The 15,399-nt window shown below is 39.7% G+C and overlaps 1 protein-coding gene across 17 annotated transcripts in view; it reads left to right on the forward strand.

Annotated features, from left to right (window-relative positions):
• Positions 1–15,399, forward strand: part of EYA2 (EYA transcriptional coactivator and phosphatase 2) — a 96,141-nt gene that overhangs the window by 26,610 nt on the left and 54,132 nt on the right. For 16 of the 17 annotated variants that reach the window (XM_085242018.1, XM_085242017.1, XM_085242020.1 and 13 more), the window contains exon 2: positions 11,579–11,697. In XM_085242018.1, the coding sequence (XP_085098144.1) occupies positions 11,589–11,697 (109 nt within the window). In that variant the 5' untranslated portion in view covers positions 11,579–11,588. Of the gene's footprint in view, positions 1–10,215; positions 10,225–11,578; positions 11,698–13,518; positions 13,564–15,399 lie in introns of all 17 variants that reach the window. The other variant, XM_085242022.1, reaches the window with a different exon arrangement.

Below are 15,399 nucleotides of genomic sequence, written 5' to 3' on the forward strand. Positions count from 1 at the left end.
CATAGGAGCTCAGTGCTATAAAGATGTGTATGTGATATGCATATATAGTTGCCAATAATGTCTGCATAAACCTTTCTTAAAATTTAGTGGGATGATACTCTATCTTCCAAGACCACCCTCTGCTCTTTCTAAACAAAGATATAGGATTGTGACTAAGTGAAAGTTATAAGTTTATACATTTATTTCAACACAGTATTTACCAGATCGGTAATGAGACTTGCTCCAAGTCCAAACAAGCGAAGTATATCCAAGTAGAGGTAGATTTCATAATTCAAGAGCAATTAAAGCTTTGCAACTTCAGGGTCAAGTGGTACTGGATAACCACTTACAAGGACTACTCGAAAGGAATACCTCCTATTTTACATTGGCCCATGATGTCAGAAGCCAATGCTGGTGGTTGGCTGTAGAGGTTGAGCCTTCCCACCAGTATTTCAATTTGTTGCTGTGTGACAGATGGGGCAGAGCGGCAGTCTGACGAAATGGTGTCTGACTTGGAATACGTATGAAGCAAAGCTGTGTCACTGGATTCCTCCATGCGAAAAAAATGGCACCAGTTGACATTCATTGATGCTTGTTGAATGTCTGTGGAAACCAAACGGTGGATGTAAGCACAGTGAGCTGGTGGGTGGTGCATTTCAGCAGTGGTGGCAGCGATGTGAAAGACAAGCCGTACTTTGGGCAGCCTTGCACAGCTGTCACACCACAAAATGAAGAGCATCTCAATCAGCTCATCCATGCATATCGATGGATTACAATCAGGGAACTGGGTGTGGAGCTGAGTATTGGCTTCAGTGCGTTGGAAGTGATCATAGCAGTGTTGGAATGTTGCAAAGTTTGTGCCAGGTGGGTCACATGAATGCTCGCATAGGAACAAAAATAACACCACATGCAAGTTTGTCAGGACCTACTGAGCCAACACAAGGCTGACGATGATAGTTTCCAGAATTGCAGCATTACTGGTGACGAACCATAGTGACACCACTATGCGCTGGAATCAAAACGGCAGTCCATACAGTGGAGACGTGAATTCAGAGCCCTCAGTGGGTAATGTGCACTGTCTTTTGGGATAGGAAAGAGGTGATCCTTTTGGATTTCCCGGAACCTGGACAAACCTTCGACTGACTGCTGCATTGCAATGCTGACTAAGCTGAAGGCTCAACCTTCCAGAATCAGGCTGGAGAAGAAGGCTATCTTTCTCTTGCACCATGACCCTAATTCACATTGCCATAATTCACATTGAGTCAACAGGGAGAGCAAGGTTGGAGTTTGAAGGGTGTTTTTCTCTAGTGAGAATGCACAGGCCTCTTGATTTCATTATTTAATGTTCAGTTCCAATTTTGAAGAATTGGGACACAAGAGTCCTTACCAATCATGCCATGTTGAGCTTTGGGAATTCATTGCCCTGACAGGCAAAATGTGCTTAGACCAGTTAACAGAGCTTGCATCCCATTGCCATCACAGATATGTTAAATCAGCAGTTACTCAGGAACTTAAAACTCTGATTTATTGATACTTTAGAGAGGACCACATTAAAAAAACCCTAAACATAGAAAATTAATTCCCCTTCCCTCTGCTTAAATCCTAAATCAGAAATCTATCAGGCAGAGAGAAGCAACTAGAGAAGCCAGGGTGGGGTGTTAACTTTCTTTATTTCTTATGCATAAGAAATGAGCCAAGGGAGGCTGTTTAGATTCCAGACTTTGAGACCAAGCCAAAAGAGTACAAAGTTTTCAGGCACGTTGTTAAATTATCCACTACTTCCAGTTTCTTAAGAGAGTGTCCTGAGTTTTAGAGAATCCACACACTTTGTTGCATTTTATTTTGGTATGTAGAACATCGGTTACATTTGGGACAATGAGGCTGGCATTTGTGTTTTCCCTCATCAAGATACTTGAGAAATAGAAGAAATATATCTTGAATCTTTTGTACACTTACGCATTTTTTGCTTGTAAGTCCTTGAGAATGATGTGCAGACAGACAAGATAGTCTTCCCTTCCCCAGCCAGGGGTAAGAAAGTCCCAGAGAAAGAGCTTTCAGCCTTTTGCATGTACAACAGACATTTCTCTTCATGTCTTCTCTGGTCTCTGCTTCTGGAGCAGTGTTGACCTGGGGGATTTAATCAAGGAGAAGGTATGTCATTCTCACTCCAGCCTCACCTGTACTGTTATGCTAGAGTTTTTTCTCACATCCAAGGTCCCTTTGCTAACGTACATTTCATAGTTCTTTTTCCCATAGCTTTTTTTGAATTATTATTCCCTGAATGTCACTCTTTTATAGGCTGACAATAGAGGTGATGACACAAGCCTGTTATAAAGGGGCAGCCTTACCTTTCTCACTGAGTTATTGGAGTCAGTGCAGCACTCTGACAGATTTAAAGAGTAAGTCAAAAGGGTGAAGAAATTCTCATAGTCTGGGAATGGAGAGTTTTTGGATCAAAAATGAGTGAGAGAACATGCCCTGAAGGACAGCTCTCGTGCCTCACCTCTTTCTTGGCTGTCTTGTGTTTGGGATAGTCATTCATCAGCACGGATACTGGTACTGCAGTGCTGTAACAAGTTTTACCTGAAAAATTTAAAGCACTTTCCAGTGCCTAAAAAGGGCTTAATTGAAAGCTTTCCCACTTTTACAGAAGCCGTGATACAGTCCCGAGCATCTTGTCCAAACTGTTAGTCATAGATCCTCCTTCAACAACTGCACATCTCTCCCTAATGGGTGTCAGAGCCAGCCACGTGGCACGGTGCACCCTCATGCCTCACTGTGCTGCTGTGTGCAGGAGCTGCTGTCAGCTCCTCTCTTCCCTCCCTTAAGCAGCAGAAGAAAAAGTGGGGTTTCTACTGAAGTTCAGTTCCCATCAAGATAGGCTGGAATGGTCTGAGTGGGGCACATGGCTCAAAATGGGTTGTTTGCAGTAAGAAGTCTGTACAAATGAAAATGTTGCTCTGTAACTCATGGATGTGTTCAGCCAGCAGCCACAGCAACTCTCTGCTATTTCAGGCCTGTTTAGCTACTGCTTTTGTGTGCTGTTTTCACAGTTCATTCCCTCCTGAGCCCTCTATGACTTGTGATAACATTTTATTTTATTTTATCTCATGCTGATTCATTGAATGTATATTTTCACACAAAGTGTTATCTGGCAATACTTTCTCCTAGACTGTGTTGTTATTTGGCCACTGGGATCCAGGTGGGTGCACTCAGGGTGTCCTAGGTAGGGATAGGACAAGTAACAGGAATAAGGGATAAAAGTAACAAGAGGACTCCAAAGCAAAAAAATTCTTGTGCATTCCTGTAACAGAAGGCAGAGTGTTTCAGCACGAATATCAAAGTTATCAGTGGTTATTTCATTCCAAATCTCCTTGTTTTTCTCTAAATCATATTTTTATAATTTAGTTTTAAGTACATTCTTAGCCCTTAAGATTCTGAAGAGAAGTGATAAGAGGCATAGTTCTTTGGAGTGAAAAGAGATGCCTATGTTGTAACAAATAAGTTGCACCCTGTTTGTGGAGCCATGAAGCAGTCCTTTTGTGTTATGGGTCTTGCGTGTGCAGCAGGGGCGGCCTGGACTTCCGCAGCCATGAGCAATACCAGTGGGCAGTGGTATCTGAGTAGGAAGAGGTGTTTTGTAATGGTGAATGTCAAAGAGAAACGTAGAAATTGGGAGAGATTTTATGCATTTGTTGTTTATGTGTATTTACATTTATCTGTACATATATACATGCAAGCAAATTTAATTTTCAAATGACTCCATGTTATAATCTTGAAGTGTTTCTTTATCTGCTTCGCTTTTATATTTGGTATTTAATTGTCTGCAACAAGAGAGTGGAGCGGTTCCTTTTTGGCAGACAGTGAGGTCTTTTGCAAATGTTGCTCCATTCAGCAAACAGGCTCTCTAGGCAAGAAAGGCATTCTGAAAAATTAGACTTCCTCATTTTGACTTATTCAGAGTGAAATACTGCTATTGAAATTAAAAAAAAAAAACCAACAATGACTCACAGCAATTATATAATGTATTTCCTGGTTAGGCTGCCAAATTGAAAGTCTGTGGTGCAAACCCCATCACTTTGAATTTTCAAGTTACTTTTCAGACTGTGCCTTTGTAAGAAACAGTGGTGAAGGTAACTAGCCTTGTCTGTTTGTATGCGTTCTGAATCCCTTTCAAGTGCTTCTAGCCACATTTACCTTGGACTGATCAACCAGAAAATGCTGATGCTTCCCCTGGTCTATCTTCCTTCAATCTCTTCCCGGGTTAATTACAGGAAGTGCGGGGGGATCACAACCCTGCCTGCTCCCTTTCTTCTCAGCACTGCTCTGTGGCTGCAGCCTGGGGGCTGGGGAAAAAGCACCCACAGAAGGGAGTAGTACAGAAGCCTTGCTAGGAGTAGGAAGAACATATATTGATATGAAGACAGCATGCTTTGTTTAAATCAACAGGTCTGAGACAAGAAACAGCATGTCTTTAAAAAAAACAAAAAAGGTAGTAATAGAAAAGCACTCTACAATAGCAGGTGAAAAAGCCTGGTGAAGCAAGCCAACACTTCCTGAAATTCAGGACATTCAGGGAAATGAGACTTGCAATTATTTTTGCCAGTCTCAAGCACACAAAAACTATAAAGCAGGCATCCCTTCGAAAACAGATGAAGTTGACTCAAAATGCACGCGATAGGACTTTTCATCAGTTTTATACTCAGTGATTTGGAGCAAGACCAGAGACTTCCAATGAAAGTGAAATTTTACCCAAAAAGACTTGTTGCCTTCAAAAATAAAAAATAAAAAAGCAGAGAAAGATTTTAGAGCTGTTGGCATACTTTGTTATATTTAACAGTGATTTCAGAATTGCGACAGAAATGGTCTCCTTTGTGATCTCTTTTCTCAGCTACTAAAACTGTTTAGAATTAACATAATTAAAAAAAAAAAAGAATTTGGAAATTTTAATTTTAATCCAAACCAATATTTTTCTTAGGTGAATAATTGTAGATATACATGGAATTATTGTGGAAAAGGGCTGTTTGTGGGAGGACTGCTTCTCATTGTGATTTTTTTTTTTTAATTTCATTACTTTTAATTTCATTCATAACAAACCTAATAGTTATCCAGGACTTGGGTGCTTGGGCTCTTATTTCAAGGTTGTTTTTTTTGTTTGCTTGCTTAAACTGAAGCAATACATGCTTATCTCTTCTACTTTATTAGTGTTCAGCTTTTATGAAAGCAGCCAGCTATTCCAGTGCTGAGCTAAAGAAAAAGATACATTTCAGAAAACCAACAGTGAGATTTTGAGATGGAGTGATATATGTACAGAAGAGCAATGATGAGTGATGTAAGCAAGCATAGCTGGAGAGCATTGCACTTCATTTCTCATTTCAGATGTGTTTTGTCCATTGCCTGTCTTATCAAAAAGTTTTTCTGCTGTTCCTTTTGTTTTAATTCATACCCTGAGATATTCAGTGCTAGTGAATACTGTACTTACGTATCCCCACCCACAGATGCTGTTCTACTGCAAATCTTATTTTTTGTGTATGGAATGGGCTGGGCAATGATAAATCCAGACATCCATTACTGCTTTTTTTGTCTGATTGTAGCAGCAAAAGGTATCTCTCAGGAATATAAACAGCCCAGGGCACACTGCCCTGCAGGTCACCTTGAAAGGATAGCTTGTCATCATGACTGTACTGTCAGTCTTGTACATAAGCATTAATGCCAACTCAGGTTTAACTTTATGTCTGTTTACCCTTTCCTGCATACATCTACCAGCTGTACTCGTGAATGAGCTAAGATTCATTATGAAAGAGAAAGCAGCGTAGTGGTTTTCGCCTGCTGAAGCATTTTTGAGTTCTTGAAGAGTGAGGAACAAAGTATCTATTACAGATAGAGGGAAGGCTCCAAACAGTGTGAGAAGGAATGTACTGACAGAAGAAATAAAAGTACCTTCCCTAAAATACAAGGGTAGATGTAGCCAAAATCTTCAGTGTGGGAGATTCCCTTGTACTACCTGGAAGGTGACAGCGAGATAATAATGTTTTCCCTGCTTATGAATAATTTGGTTTTTTGTGTGTGAGAGCAGGATGAAACAGGGAATGCAATTCTTCAAAGTGTAAATCTTAATTCCCAGAGAAAATTAATGGGGCATAGCAGGTGCTTTTGAAAATTTGATCCAAGGAAAAAGGAACCATCGACAACGAATCTCCTAGTACCTTTTATCAATAAAAGAAAGACAAACATGTAGTATTGGGTCTTTTTTTCTGTTTTTTGGTTTTTGTTTTTTGCTTCTCTGGATCAGAGGGAATGAGAAAGATGACATCTCACTGTTTTACAGTTATGTTTTGGTAATTCACTCTGAAACAAAGTGGAAAATTAGACTCTTTTTTATGATGAGAAGCACTGGGGTTGTAAAGCTGAAGCTTTCTGCTTAGTCATCTGCACTTTTTTTTTTTTTTTTTTTTTTTTTTTTAAGAATAAAGGTGAAAGCAGTTGTTCAAATAATGAAAACCAGATAAAGTCATGGAAGCAAGACAAAAGTGCAACCCTTGTAAGCTGAAGCATGTCTCTAGTCCTTCTCTTTCCAACAAAGCTAAAGCTGAGGGCTTGGCCTGTACCAGTCCTGCCTTGGGCTCTGTGCTGGCACATACATATGTTTGGGAAGATTTAGTGTTTGAGCTTGTATTTGGCCGCTACCCAGGTCAGTAAAAATTGAGATCATCACATGGGGTTGTTTCAGGGATAATCATTTCTAGATTTGCTTCTTCCCTTGTGAAAAATCTTCTAAGTATATTATCTTTCCTAGTGTAGGATCAGAGAAGTTTTTCCTAAGGGCAGGAGTCCCATCTTTTGTTTCTTACCTGCTTCATTCTGCAGTGCTTATCAGTTCATCTGCTAATGGCAGATGCAGAGACTGTTCTCACAACCATGTCAGCCTTTTTCCCATGCTGTCTTCTTTCTGGTGTGCTCTTCCTGAACTGTACCATGAGGCTCCTATTGTTCAGATGACCTCCTATAGCCTGCTGCTGTTATGGGACAAGTGCTCTGCTCTTCCTTGCGTGCAATCCCACTGAAAGCTCATCAGGAAGACTCCCACAACCAAGTCCATTGCCTTCACAGTGCAGAAGGAAATGCCAGGTTCCTGAGATGATATGTTTATTGTGTTGAGGAGAGGAGGTTATAAAACCATTTAGAGCAGGCTGAGAGATGCTTTAAATTATGTCTGAGCAGCAAAGACCCAAGCTTTGGGAGCAATCTCCTTCCAAATTTTGAGTTTCTTGCAGGTTCCCTCTGGCCTCTGAGCTGTGCTGAGCAGGGTGGTGGAGTGGTTGCATGTTGCACCATGGTGGTTCCCTTTTTCATCCTTTCAAAAGATAATCCATCAGGCTGCTATCTGGTTCTCATCACGATCAGCACCTAGAGTGCCTTGCTGACTCAGTCTCCACACTGGTTCTGCTTTGGTGTTGCATTTACTCCTATCTTTGAGTGCTGTGCTGGAAAGCCATGGGATTGCTCAATGTATTGATCTTCAGCTCATGTTTGATGGTCTTGAGTTGGGGCCTGGCATCACCGCCTTCAGAACTTCATTGTAAATTATCCTGACACCTTCACCAAAAAATTGGAACTTTGAAATGTTTAATTTGGCATTCCTATCTTCAGAATGATGGAAAATAGTTTTCTTTTTTTTTTTCATAAACATCAGTAAAGAGAAAAGTCTCTGCTCTTGGCAGAGGTTTGTGGGCCAACTCTAAGGGCAAAATACTGCTTTTTGAGTAGGGGATTCTAATGGAAAAGCTGAGCATCAAATTCACACAAGGTTCTTCTTAATTATAGAAGCCAAAAGCTCTTCCAGATGTCTGTCAGCCCAGCTTGCTAGATGCTGCCATCACTGGTTTTAATAAAAGCTCATATTCAGCAAATTTACTACTGATTTACTGTATATTACTTAAGCCAGAAAACGTTTTTGCTCTAAAAAGCAAACAAAGACCTGATATTTTCATCAGTTGTGCTCCAGCATGTCATTTATTATGCTAAATCCTATCCAGGATCCATTATTTTACTAAAGATTTTCAGTTGATTGCCATCATTAAAACCGGAATTTCGGGAACTCCTGTGTAGAAGTACGTAAGCAAGAAACACATATCAACAAATCGGTAAATGGTGCATGCAGAACAGGCAAAGCCACTGACAGAGCAAACACGTACATGACATGCACAGCCAGACAGGATTTTCTGTGGAGAGCTACCCGTTTGTACATGCAGCTAATGCGTGCTCTAAAGAAAAATGGAAGCTGAGAGGGGGAAAAAAAGAAAGAAAGAAAAGAAAAATGTTAAAAAAACAAATGAGCCTTTGCATTCAAAAATGAACAGAACAAAACCAAGAGAGTAGCTAATGAAATCTCTGAACAATGATGTAATTAAAGTGCATTAATCATTATAAAATATCATTTCCCTTTAAACATCTGCTTCCATTCACTTGGCAACAGTCTGGTCAGTGTCGTGAATGATGGGGTTTGAGATTGTGCTGAAGGGCAGGTGTTATCTGAGAAACAATGTAGAACATCCCCAGCTTGACAGGATCTGGGATGGCAGTGCTTTTCCTCCTGTCAGGTAACAGTGTTAAGGAAATAAAGAAAAAATCAGACATTGTTTACAGAGGAAAGGAAAACCCAGTATAAAATGTAACCCTGCTTTTTCAGCAGTGCAAGCAAAAATTTAATTTTGATGCCAAAGGATTTGTAGAAACTAATTTCCCTGTGAAAACGGAGTTTTAGGAACCATAGTTGCTTGGAGGAGAGACCTCATGCCTGCCTCTAGAGAAATGAGGACCACCACATCCTTCCTGACTCCTTTTTCTCTTGCAGCCTGGCTGTGCAGTCAAAAGAGAGAGATTAGCCATTTTAGGAGAAAATCTCCTTTTCCTCTGGCATAGGCTAAGTGTGCAGAAGGGCTGCAGCCATTTTTTATTGCCTGACAGCCTGGCTTGAGGCTGCCTGCAAAGCAGTCTCACGTGTGCCTTGGTGAAGTCCCTGCCTGCACTTGTTCCACTGCTGTTAGGACTGAGTATAATTTCTGATGGGCTGTGTTTTGTTTAGGATTAAGTGAGGGGAATCCTAAATTCCTGCTTTAGGTCTGCTATTAGACTGTCTCTTAGGATAGTGTTTTTAAAGTTGGGGACTGTTTTTATGTCCTTGTACAAATCTAAAGCATCACTGCATTTTCATACATTTGGTAACATGGACAGTGGTTGCAGGTGTCCCCTTTGCACCTGCACTCATACTTGTGTCTTGCTTAATCTTAGTGTCTGTGACTGCTGAACTTACAGGACATATCTGAAGGGGAAGCATTTAAAAGTCCTTTAGCAACAAAGATCCAGCTATAAAGAACCACTGTTTTTAAGCTAATTTTACTTTTTTAGCAAATCTATAGGGGACAGCAATTAGGGAGTAGGGATCACACAAGGCTGCTCCTGAGTACTGCGTTCCTACCCAGCTTCATTCACCACTGACTGCAGATCTCCTTCATGGCATGTAATCAGGTAGCCCTGAACAACCTCTGGATTTGGTGCTGCACTGATGGCAAAAATGCATATGCCCACGTGGATTTCTAAGGGAGGTAGACAGAGAGAGTCCAGACTCTGGAGAAAGGAGAAGGAATGGGTCTGTGCACGTTGTTCATGGCTATGCCACTTTTCTGGCAATTCTGCAAATTCTCGGAAGATGGATACATGTTTTCCCAGGCAGTGTCTTCCCAGCTGTTAGGTGGGAAAGTGAAAATGAATTCAGCTTTGGTACTTGCTGTTCAGTTACAGATGAAACATTTCACCTGATTTGTGCCTATTAATAACAATACTTACCCTTCCTCACAGAAACCTGTAGTCTTTATAAAAGTGATTGGACAAATTCAGATAAAATTATGCAATTTGTTCTCTGTTTCTCAAAGCTGGTAGTCATATATGGGTATTTAAACAGAAAAATCAAGGCAAATGTCCTTGCTTCTCACAGAGCTGCCTAGATCAGCACTGCGGAAGCCTAATGTCAGGAATTTAGATTTCTATGCTGCTGTCCTTAATGATGCCTTAGGTGTGCTGTGCAGTATATGCTGTGTGCTGTTTCTGGGCTGTTGCTGTGCCACCTGCTGCATTTAGGGACCAGCTCAGCGATGTCCCTGCCTGAGGACCGGCTGTGCAGCTCCTTGTGCAGGCATATCCAGCACTGAAAGGGCAGCCTGTGCAGGCTGCTGCGAGACACCTCAGGTTTGCTCACCTCCATATCCCCTCTCTCCCTTTACCCCCACCTACTCTAATAGCTCAGTTCTGTTTCTGGGAACTTGTTCAATGTGGCTCTGAAATGTGAAAAGAACATTGCACTTTTGAGTCCTTTATGTCATTTGTTTAAGACTTGACCAAAAAGTTGTGCTGGTATTCTGGTGTAGTCTTAGAAAATTCAGATACATTTCTATAGCAGAGTTGTTTGCTTTTGTTTTTTAGAAAAAAGAAAGAAAACTGGCAACGTTAGCTTTAGATTTTCTTTGGTTCGTTGTTCTTTATAGTTTTAGCTGCAGCCACTGACTGCATAGGGAACAGGAGCAGAACAGCGTAGGAGTAAATATGCTTAGGAAAGCTGCTTTGCTTAAACATTGTCTTCAGGTATCTGACAGAGCTCACAGTTTCCTTACTGTGCTCACGTAGATGTCTTTACCCAATCTTGCAAACATATGCATACACATCTTAATGACTTGTTTTGGTGCCCATCTAAAACATTAAGCACTTGAATGGGAGCAAGCAGCTCTATTGTAAGCAGGTTCCTTTGAAGCCCTTTTCTGAAAAGCCACGCAGGTGGAGTTGGGCATGTATATTGAAAGTTGAGGTATTTGTACCAATAGGCATATTCATGTTGTGTATAAGATCTGAAATAATAATTTATTCACTCTTTTTTCTAAACTGTTTGTGTGATGTGTAGTGTGTAGGCCTTCACTGCGTAAACACAAATAATGTTTTCCTCTGGTGACTCAAATCCTATATGACACAGACTGGTCACTCAAAATTTTCAGTTCAGTAAGTTATGGTTATTCATGTGAAAGAGACTGTCCTTGTATCACTTCCATCTAGTGGTCCATCTGGGATTGCCTCTCCAGAACATACCCAGTAGGTACTAGGTTTAGCCCAAACACCTGAACCTCTCCTGCCACCAGTACTAACTTTTTTACTATTTTGTAAGAATATACAGTATATACAGTGCTGCTTACTGCCCTCAGTTTCATTTTCAGCTCTTTGTAGTCTGTTCTGGAGGCTCATTGGACAATGGTGTAAATCATTGTGCTGGTAGCATGGAAGAGATAAGGAAATTTAATTTTCGGGTGGCAAAATCTGGGAAGAAAGGGAAAGCATTAATCAAAGGGGTGTAATCTCCAAGGAAACAAGTACCTCATTTCAATTCAGCATTTACCTTTGATGAAAACTTTAGTGAATGTTATTATGTGGAATTTATATGAAGCCTGGGTTTAGGTAACCAACTTTAATATTTATACTCTTAGGGAAAAAAAAATGAATCATTAGTAAGCATGCATAATTAATGAATAAATTATATTTTTCCTTTGTTTTCCTTCAGGTATAGGGAAATGCTAGATCTAGTGATATCACCCAGCCTGACTGTAAATAGAGAGTGCCCTGACAGACTGAAGCTTAACCTTACTAACATTTATGCCACGGTTCCAGATGACATAGAAGGTAGGTTACTTCTTTTGTTTACTGCTTATTTGGTTTGGCATAATGTATATGTATATAAAATAAGAGAGCTGGCCACACACAGGGCTTCTGCTTGTAACAGTTAGTTCTATTACATAGTGAGCAATTGGGATTTTGTTTGAGAATATTTGTAGTCACTCCAGTTGTGGCTGAACCCTTCAAAAATAATTTGAATGCAAACAGAGTTAAAATGTTTTACATAAACAGAGATCTGTGTATTGTGGGTGTAAACATATGCACACACATGTAGATCTGTTCACTGGAATAAGTGCAAGTATAAAATGTGCTTTGTGTAGGGCTGCTACTTTTGGTTTAGACCCTTCTAGAGCCCCAGCCCCAGGGGTGGCTGTACTGCTGCTGGTGGAGTGTGGCTCACAGGGGCTCCCTGGCCCAACAGCACACTGTAGCCAAAAAATATTTTACCAAAGCAGCCCTATGCCCCAGTTTGTATCACTCTGAGATCATTGCTATCATCTCCAAATGGTTTGTCCTGCTGATGTCTGGTCTGAAGTTTCACATTTGGCAGGTACCAAGAATAAATTCTTTCAGTGGTTGAGGCTCTGATGGAAATCTATCTGTTCTTCTCCTCCTCTTCCTCCTCTTCCTTCCCCCCATCATACTGTTCAAGTGAAGGAAACAGAAGAATGTTAAATCTGCTAAAAAAATTATTGGCAAGTGATGCAGCTGAACTAGTTCTTGCTAGTACAATCCCAGCTATTGTTTGCTGCGGTCAGAATCTGTCAGCCTTCCTGTTGGAGGGGAGTTAGCAAAAGGCACTGACTATTATGTAGTGGTAGTATGTTTAACCCTTCATTTATAGACTTTTAAAAGCCAAGGAGAAGTTTTGCTTGAGTGTATGCTAAGGCATTAGAAATTGTGTGATTAAAACACAAACATCAGGATTGCCTATTTACAGGAGCAGTCAAAAGGATAAGAATCTAAAGGAAACATCCTTTTAAACATATGTGTTTGCAGAAAAGATTAGTGCTAGAAATGATTTTAAAATACATCATTTTGTAAACACCTTGGTGTTTACAACTGTTGGTTATTATGCAATATAAATATGAGCCAACAGAGCACCTGTACCACAAAACGCCAATCTGCCAGTGACAGCTCAGGTTGATAAGTTTCTTACAGAAATATTACCTTTGATTTTTTTTTTTACAGGTTGATCCCTTGTTATGCCATAACTATGTTCCTTTAATTGAAATTTGGTGAACAGGAAAATACTTGTGTTTTTGTCAACCCATACTGCCTGAGCTTTTAGTGCAATGAATGCAAATGAATGTATGCACTATATTACACATAGTTTTAATTTTAGCCACTCTAGTTGCAATATTAGATGTCTACTTCATCGTGTCAAGGGATCTTATAATGAAATCTGCAACTATATCAATATAACTTTCAAATACACATTCTGCCTGTAGCTCTACACATTTGGGTAGGAGCAAATAGTTTTAACCTGTACTTTTGACAATGAGAGTGCAGCATATTGCATACTTGTACACTGTGAATCCCTGTTTGCTATTTACTCTGTATTTACCCGTTTCAAGACTAAAAGAAAAAATAATCTGAAATATAGTATTTTTCAAATAGAAAAGCCATTAAACTTATGCTCAAACTGCCCATTCTGCTGTTTTTCAAATATGGAAGACATTATGAATGAAATGAATTAAAATGTTAATATATATATGTATTTCTCTAATACAATTCTATTAGGTAATAAGGGACAGATTGGTAGAAATTGTATAGTTTTTGTTTTAAAAATCTAAAAATCTAATTGCCTAAATGATTTTCTTTCAGGTAAGTCAAAACAATCTTTTCATTGTGAGTATCAAGGTGAGTCAGGTAAGCTTGTCTTTGGGTTTAAAAGCAGTCTTTTTTTCTATACCTGCTATTTCTATACCTATATATGTGTATGTATATGTACTTATATGTGCATTTATATAACACAGTCCTTTACTTTGCTTTACTCTGATTTTTTTTTTTTTTTTTTTACATAAAGTATCTCTGCCTCTTGCTGTGGAAATAGGTTTGTATTAGCCACATTCTAGAGGAACAAGGGCAGGGGTGCTGCTGGGTTTTAGTTTTGTCAGGTTCTTCTGGAATGTAAGAGCATAGAGAATTCTTTATGGTTTTGTTCCAGTCAGTGCCCACAGAGTGGGGTGGGGTGATAGGGTTCACAGTCCTTGCCTTTGCAGCTGATGTGCCGTCCTCCTTCCTGAGCTTCCTTTGTGAATGGATGGTGTGCAGAGCAGGTAGTGCAGAGGGCCCTGGAAGAAGACCCAAGGGGACTGTAGATGTGATCTTTATCATTCTGAAGGATTTTGGGGATCAGCCTGAGGGAGAGCTCTTGCAGAACTGGAGGATAGCTTGGGAGAAGTGGGATCAGAAAAGTCAGGCTTGAATTTGTTGCGTAGATGAGTGCAATAAGAAGGGTATGGCACAGAATAGTACTTCAGGGAAATGAGAGCAAAGAGTGGGTGATAAAAGTGTATTTAATCACAGTGGCTATACTGGGATGAGTTTTTGTTTTTAATACCCAGGAAGGAGGAGAGGCAGGCATCAAGCATAGTGCTAGGAAAGACATTACAGTTCAGCACATAGGCTTGTGAGCAGATGAGGTCTGTTTGCAGCACAGATAGATGTACTCAAGTTACATTTTTCCCTTAGAGCAGCAGTGTGTAGTCATTCCCAGCTCACCCTGAAATGTATTTCCCTGATCATTTATTGCCAAAGCCATTTTTCCTAAAGTAACTCAATGCTGCAGTAACATTTCTGATCTGTTCTAACCTAAAGTGTAGTTATTAAACACTACAGTTATCCCAGAGAAGAGAGAAAGGAGTACATGGATATTTTTAAAATTATCTCTGAAGATGGCTAGGTTCATGAAAAAGAGGTCTCTTTTTTGAAGGATGTGTGTTCCAGGTATTTTAATCTTTTAAGGAAATACAATTGTTTCTTATAAAATGCAGCTCTTTTTTCGCTATTATTATTAGATATAGGAGACATTATACAAATTAACATTCTAAAAATAATATATTGTAATTCATTTGTTGTTGTTGCTGTTAAGACTCATGTACCTCCACTGGGGTTTTTCCATTTATTTGCTCCCATAAGTCAGTAAGGATGAAAACAGACTTTTAATACAATTTATTTAAAAAAATATATCAGATTGAATACCTCTCTTAAAAAATATATTAGTGGTATTGTTGTGTTATGATGTAGAATGATAAAGCCATGTAAAATATTCTGAAAAAAGAGTTGTTGAAGAAAGAACATTTATAAAAGAGTGTTAAACCAGGAAGAATGAATATTTCATATTCAAGCACGTCAAATCATTTTGGAAATTCTCTGCAGATTTATAGCATAACAAGTTACTCAGACTCATAGGACTATTTGCATTTATTTAGACCTTATGTATATTTGCATATTTCATTAAATAAACCACACTTTAAATGTTTAATTTGCCAACTTACAAACTGCTGAACAAATGAAGTGATTTTGTTTTGAAAACTTTGAACTGAGGATAATGCGTCTGTAGCATGGTGGGTATGTCCATGACGATGCATGGGACAGCACTGTGGATGTTTCTTGCCTGGTGATGGCAACGTGCAGCACTGGGGACTCTACCTTTCCACTCAGCCTGTGCTCCTGTGGTGGAGGGATCTGCCTAATGTTGGG

Source organism: Meleagris gallopavo, chromosome 22 (assembly GCF_905368555.1).
Source record: "Meleagris gallopavo chromosome 22, MGAL_WU_HG_1.1, whole genome shotgun sequence".
NCBI classification, from domain to species: Eukaryota; Metazoa; Chordata; class Aves; order Galliformes; family Phasianidae; genus Meleagris; species Meleagris gallopavo.